Raw genomic sequence first — 6,432 nt, forward strand, 5'->3', positions numbered from 1 at the left:
TATTATGATTTCAAAGTGGGTCTTACTGCTTCAATCTACAAAACGTCTACAAATGGTTGATGCTTTACCAATTCAGAAAATTACTCGGGACTGTCCCGATGCTAAATAAATTTTTTCCTATTTTCCTGCGCTAAAATTTCAACTTATGTCATCTATTTAAATTATATTTGTCATTTGGCTACTTGGTTAGTTTTCCGGAGTTCACAATTAACCTAAACCTGCTAATTTACTCTAAAGAAGCCATTAGAGTAAATGGTTTTAACATTTATTACTTCCCCTTGAATCAGTTAAATATGAATAATTATCTAAAATGAGATAGGTTATCAAGCACTTTTTAAATAGACTTTAAATTATCTCCAGTCTAGAGTTATTTATATTACAGAAAATTTAAATGTTACAATTTGGCTTTCTTTAAGGAGCATTTTTGAATCAATTTTTAAAGTAAATAAACATTACACTTTAATGTTTATTGAAGAGTATGCTAGCAAGCCTTTCTATTCTTTCTCTTTCTATTCACGAGCAGTTTACAGCTTGTGTCTACCATCAACTTTTGTAAAGATACTTAAATGGGATTTGGACATACAAAAATCTTTCATTCCATTAATATTATTTACCCTGCAAAACAAGTCTCCTTCCTCCTCAAGAAATAAGTTTAAAAGAAACTAGCCTCCCACATAACTCGAGTTCAAAGTTGTCATGGGGATACTGCAACTTAGAACACATCACAAAGATTTATTCTTCTCCGCCCTAAAAGCCACTATTGACTACGGTAATCAGTAAAATGCTCAGGACTTCAAGGACACTGAAGTTAAACAAGGTATTTGTCTTTGTTGTTGACTTTAAAATGTTACCTATCAGAGCCCCTCTCCATGGAGAACTGGGGCATTCCCTGGAGAACCCAGCCCTACGCCTGGCCTCCTTCTCCCGGGCTGGGAACAATAAAGACGTCCCGGAGAAGACAGTGTGAACGCCCCAGGTAAATCTCTTTAGTCAGCTGAAAACCCAGAGACAAAACTTACAAGTCTACTTTGGATAAATAAAATTTAGGAAGTTTGCTTATTTTTAATAAAGTAAAATCTACAGCTCCCATTGCCTCCACACTTTTCTCCACTCCTCATTCAGCAGCTGCAATCCTATAACTAAAATAAGAAAAAGCTACTTTTTATAAATCACGAAATCTGATTGTGCTGGAAGCTCTCTCACCATTTCCCCCCAATTCATCCTCTGTCTCCTAACCTGGCTGCTTTGGGTGGCCCTGGGCAGTGACAGACTCAGGGGAGAAGGGCAAGGCCAGCGAATGTCATCCCAGGACCGAGAATGGAACCCAATTCAGCGGCAGCTTGGGAGGGCACTGGCCTCTGCAGACAGAACTCACCCCAAAACTCCCCACCATCACCAGCACCAGGGAGAGGTGAATGGAGCAGGTTCCCAGAGAACAGCCCCCTACTCCACCCCGCACTGTGCAGGTTGAGAAAGCTCAGGGCTCAGGTTTTAGCCCTGCCCATTTGCTCGAAAAAGAGTGCCTCCAAAAATGGTTTGTTTAAAAAAAAAAAAAAATCAAAGTGGAGAAGCAGAGAATCAGTTAGGAAGCCGGGAGGCGAGGTGCTGGGGGTCGAGGTCTCTCTAGCATGGGAACACCTGTAATGGACAAGCAAAGTTAGGGTCATTCATCTCCCCCACCCCCGGACTGGCTTATTCTCAGCAGCTTCCTGCCTTCTTTAAAGACTCTTTATGCAAAAGCTGGGTGTTCCCAAACCCCTTTCCTTTTTTTTTTTTTTTTTTTTTTTTTTTTTGAAACATGCTCTGAGTCTACACAAGATTTTTCTAACTTTGCAGTGTTCTACCCAGAAAGGAAAAAAATTAGTGAAAGGATAGGCTAAGTTTAAATTGAAAAACTTACAACCTGTCTGTAATTGCACGCTACCACCTCTAAAAGGATTTTTCTCACAAAACCAATTACTTTAAACATCCAAAGACTCCGATTATGTCTTTTGGGCTGCTTCTCTGTCCTGTGTAATGCTGGAAGAGGGCAAAGGGAAACGGAGGTCACGCTAAGGTGCGTCGCCAAGCAGGCAGAGCTGCCCCCTACCCAACTCACACAACCTTTCGGATTCCCTGCTGGATTCCTGACTGACAGAAACCTCACAGCCTAAACACCACCCCCTTCCATCCTTTGAAGATCCTTCTCCCTGTCTCTCTGCTCCCGGGAGCCAGATGTGGGTCCCTATGCAGCAGGAAGGGTGACAGGGCTCTGTGCTCTCAAGTCTCCAAACTTCAACAGAGCCCTCCCCACCGCCCCACTCTAAACACAGACCATAAAGATGGTCTCCAGGACCAGCTTTGCAGGGAGAGGAGAGGAGATTTTCAGCCCAATGTTACTGAGAGAGGGCAATTCAAATAAGGTCCCTCACACCTTCAGGCCACTAGCATTCCCAGGCTGTCTCTGAACAAAAGGCTGGCAGAGCCTCACTTGACCCTCACTAATTAGGGTCTCTAAAAGACTTGCTGTCCCTAAGTGAAGGGCTCTCCCGCAAAGCCCAGACCTGGGGCGTGAGAGCGCCAGGTAGGGTACCTTAGGCTGATGTGCCTCCTTATCTTTGCCACTTCTTGACTCCCACAGCTCCCCTCAAAGAAACAACGGCCAAAAAAGCCCATTTTTTGTCTTAGGAGACTGTCAGGTTATATCAAACAGGTTAAATACAAAGAGAGACCTCTGAAAGCACGAAGAAGGACCCAGAACGCTGAAGCTGAGGAAAGAAGCCAACTTGCGTCTGTCAGGCCAGACAACAGTTCACACCCTCCCTTGTCCTTGAAGAGCAGGACAAACACTCTTCAAGATGGGGCATTTGCAGGAATTTTGACAATTGTGTTTTCCCAGTTCACTCCAAACTGCCCCCAGACACTGGAATGGAAAGCATGAGTGGGATTGGAAACTGAAACATTGTTGGCCTGAACTCCGGAGGAAGAATAGGTGTGAGTTCTCCTGGACCCCTGGTCCCAGCCTGGGGGGCGAAGGCGGGAGCAGCAGCCCGACACCCCGCCAGCCTGCGGATGCCAAGCAAAAGGGCCCCGGCACCAGCTTTCCCTCAGGACAGTCACAAGGCTGACCTCTCTTCTTTCCCTCTCACTGAGGGTCAGGGAGATATCAACTAGGTCCTTTTCCACCATGGACCTCTTTAAACACTCTCCTTGAGGAAAACACACGCAACTCCCGACCTTGGGAGAGTTGAATTGGGTGAGACTGTGTGTATTGGAGGAGAGGGTGAATCGTATGCCCAACACGCTCCTGAAGTTACCCTCCAAATGGACTCTCACGCTTCCACCCACGCAAACTGGAGTCTGCGACCAAGCTCAGGCCCTGTCCGTTCCATCCTGGGCTCATTTCTTCCAACTGCCCACTGCACTCACTATCCATCAAGTCCCTGGACCTCCTCCCGGACACTGAGGCATATCTGCGCATCTAGTCTCTCTCGTTCAAAACAGAAGCACCACAACAACGCGGCCAGACTCCGGGCACCCAGACAGGAATGCCCTGCAAACAGGGCCCAAGTCAAGTAGCTACTCCACACCCCCTCGCGCCCCGACTCCCATGCCGCGGCGCGACCCTTACCTGCGCTGGGGCCCCGCGGCACAGGGAGCGGGGCTCCGGCGCGGCTCTGCAGGCTGTGCAGCACCGGGGTCTCGAAGGGTCCAGCGGGCCAGGCGGGCGTCAGCGGTGCACCCACGTAGGGCGAGTAGGCGCTCGGGTGGTGGTGGTGATGGTGGTGGTACGTCCCGTTCAGAGGCCGCGCGGCCGACAGCGAGCCATACTGGTGCTCGCGGCCGCCCATGGCCGCCAGACTGCCGCCTCCACCGCTCACGCCGCCCGCGCCCCCGCCGCCGGCCGCCGCGTAGCCCCCCGGGTCCCGAGCCGCGCCGTTGGCCATGGGCGGGCTGGGCGAGTAGGGGAAGCGCGCCGAAACGTGCGCCGCGGCTGAGCTGGCGCTGCCGGGCCCCGCGGCCCCGCCGGCCGCCGCGCCGCCTGCGCTGCCGTACGGGGGGCTGTCGGCGGAGGCCTGGGGCCAGCCGGGGTGCGCGCCCGCGCCGCCCGCGTGATTGGCTGGCCCGCCGCCCGCCCCCTGGAGGTACGGCAGGCCGGGCAGCATGGAGCCCACGCGCGTAGTGGGAACGTAGACTGGGGAGCTCGCCGCGGCCGCGGCCGCAGCCGCGGCGGCCGCCGAGTGCACGAAGCCGCCGGGCGCGCCGTCGTAAGCGGCGGGCCCCTGGCTGGAGAGGGCGGCGAGGGTCTGGTACATCTCCTCGGGCTGCTCGGGGGCGAAAGGGCTCAGCTTGGCGCCGCGGCTGGACCACAGCAGCTTGCTGGCGGTCGCGGCCTGGTCGAGGTCAGTGAAGAGCAATAGGTCCTCCCAGCTCGACAGGGCGCCCCCGGGGCCAGAGATCCCCGGCGCCGAAGGTCCGTGGGGAGCCCCGAAGGGATGCGAGGCGTAGGGACTAAGCAGCAGCGAGCGGGCCGTGGGTCCCGCCGCCGCCTCCGTGTCGAGCTGTGGTGTCCTGCAGTTGCTGGCGCCGCCGGGGCCGCGCTCCCCACCGCGAGAGCAGCAGGAGGAAGAAGAGGAGGAGATGGGGGAAGGCGGCGTAGAGGGCTCCCTCGCTGGAAAGGCTCCGGAGTCGCTGGCGTCCGCAGGCGCGGCCCCGAAGCGCTTCGGCAGGCACCAGCCGCCGTCAGTCAAGGCCATCCACGGTCCGGCGCCGCTCCTAGCTGACTTCTAGCTCCTGAGACCGGATGGAGAGGGAGACAGGGTCGGGAGGAGAAATAAAAAAGGAGTTATCCAAAGCGCAGGCTGCACAACATCTCACCTCCACTCCCCTCTCTAGCTAATGAGATTTCTCAGAGATCCCGTTTCTGCCCCGGGCTCAAAGGGTGGGTAAGGAGAGGGGCATGGGGCCTGCGCAGCCGCCACAGGATCCTCCCAGGACCTGGATACCAGCTCTCCCTCACCCGCACGGCTCGGGTCCCTTCGCCCTCCCCTCCCACCCCCTCCGCAGCATCCTTCATCAGCGCGCGCGCCAGACCCCAAGGGTGACTGCAAGGCTGGCCGAGGTTTTCCTTCCGCCCCGAAGTGGCTCCCTCCCGGCTGATGGCACACAAAGGAACTTTTTAAGTAGCCGTGCGTGTCGGCGCTGCCTTATCATTCCTCTGTACGGGGGTCGCTGGCCCGGAATGCCTCAATATGAGAGCTGCCCGCGTGAAAATCATTAGCACAGGGAAGGCAACCTGTTCCCGAAAACGAAACCGCCGCGTTCTCCCATACTGGCTTTCCCAGAGCTTCCCGGACTGCGCTGACGAGACAGAACGCGAGCCCCAGAGAGAAATGCAACCCAGCCCTGGAAGGTGGGGCCGCAGGGCGGAGACCGCAGTCTCGGACATTCGGGACATAGGCAGTTCGGGGTGCGCGCGGGGCCGGAGTCTCCTGCCCAACCCGCGTCCCCGCGGCGCCGCACACCTTAGACACGGCTCGCCTCTGCAGCCGCCAGCGCGTGCACTCACGCCGGCCGCGCCACGCCGGCCAGACCACCCCGGCCCACCCCGCGGTCATCCCCAGCCGCGGAAAGGCCAGACCGTTCCGGAATCGGACGTAGCGGGGTGGAGCGGAGCGCAGAGAAAAGGAGGGGGAAATGTAAGGGGGGACGCGAGACCGCCCCGGAGCCGAGGCCACCCCAAAGGGGAGAGCAGGAAGAATGACAGGGAGACAAGGAAGGGGTGGAGGAGGGAGGCGAAATACAGCCGGACTGGCCTTCTCGGGGCTGCTTTTCCAAATCGCCTGGGCTCATCGCAGATAACCATACTAAAATTAATACCCACACACAGACCGGGACTAGATAGCAAGAAAGAAGTCTCTGCCCGCCTGACTGCCGGCTCCCGCCCCTTTGCGCCAAGATAACTCGGAGATAAGGCTGCGCGCAGATAAGCGCTTCGGGGAGAGGAAAAGACACCAGAAGTCGGTCCGCGGTGTCCCGGGAACCTGGGTGCCTGCTGGGAGTGGAGAAGGTAGAAACCCTCGGAGCCGATCGCGGCCCGCAGAGGGCCGGAGAGCCGAGGCCGACGGGCCAGCGACGGGTGGGGGGTGCGGAGGAGGAAAGAGGAGAGATCGAGCAAGAGAGGAAGCAGCCGAACCTCGGGTGGGCGCTGCGCATGGAGAACAGCCGTGGCGGAGGGGGCTCCAGAGCGCTGAGAGAGGCCGAGGGCGCCGGCAGGCGAGCGCGAGTCCGGGGTCTGCGCGGTGTTGCTGGTGAATAAAAAGGAGAGAGGAGGCGCCTCTTACTGCTCTGCCGGAAAACTGCAGCCTGCGCTCCTGATTGGACTCACCGAGCCCTAAACAAACAGCGCTCGCCGAAGGGTGCCAGGCTGTGGGTCGGAACTGCGCTCTGCGA

The 6,432-nt window shown here is 56.2% G+C and overlaps 1 protein-coding gene across 3 annotated transcripts in view; it reads right to left on the reverse strand.

Moving 5' to 3' along the window:
• The window catches only part of GATA6 (GATA binding protein 6), a 30,265-nt gene extending 23,833 nt beyond the window's left edge, over positions 1–6,432 (reverse strand). Inside the window, exons 1-2 of one of the 3 annotated variants that reach the window (XM_082354138.1) lie at positions 6,176–6,432; positions 3,611–4,773 (exon numbers count right to left, since the gene is read on the reverse strand). In XM_082354138.1, coding sequence (XP_082210264.1) covers positions 3,611–4,736 — 1,126 coding nt within the window. In that variant the 5' untranslated portion in view covers positions 4,737–4,773; positions 6,176–6,432. Of the gene's footprint in view, positions 1–3,610; positions 4,774–5,275; positions 5,448–5,504; positions 6,151–6,175 lie in introns of those variants that run through there. The other 2 variants (XM_082354140.1, XM_082354139.1) reach the window with 2 other exon arrangements.

The sequence above is a fragment of the Balaenoptera borealis genome (genome assembly GCF_965194805.1).
Source record: "Balaenoptera borealis genome assembly, chromosome: 14".
In the NCBI taxonomy this organism is placed as follows: domain Eukaryota; kingdom Metazoa; phylum Chordata; class Mammalia; order Artiodactyla; family Balaenopteridae; genus Balaenoptera; species Balaenoptera borealis.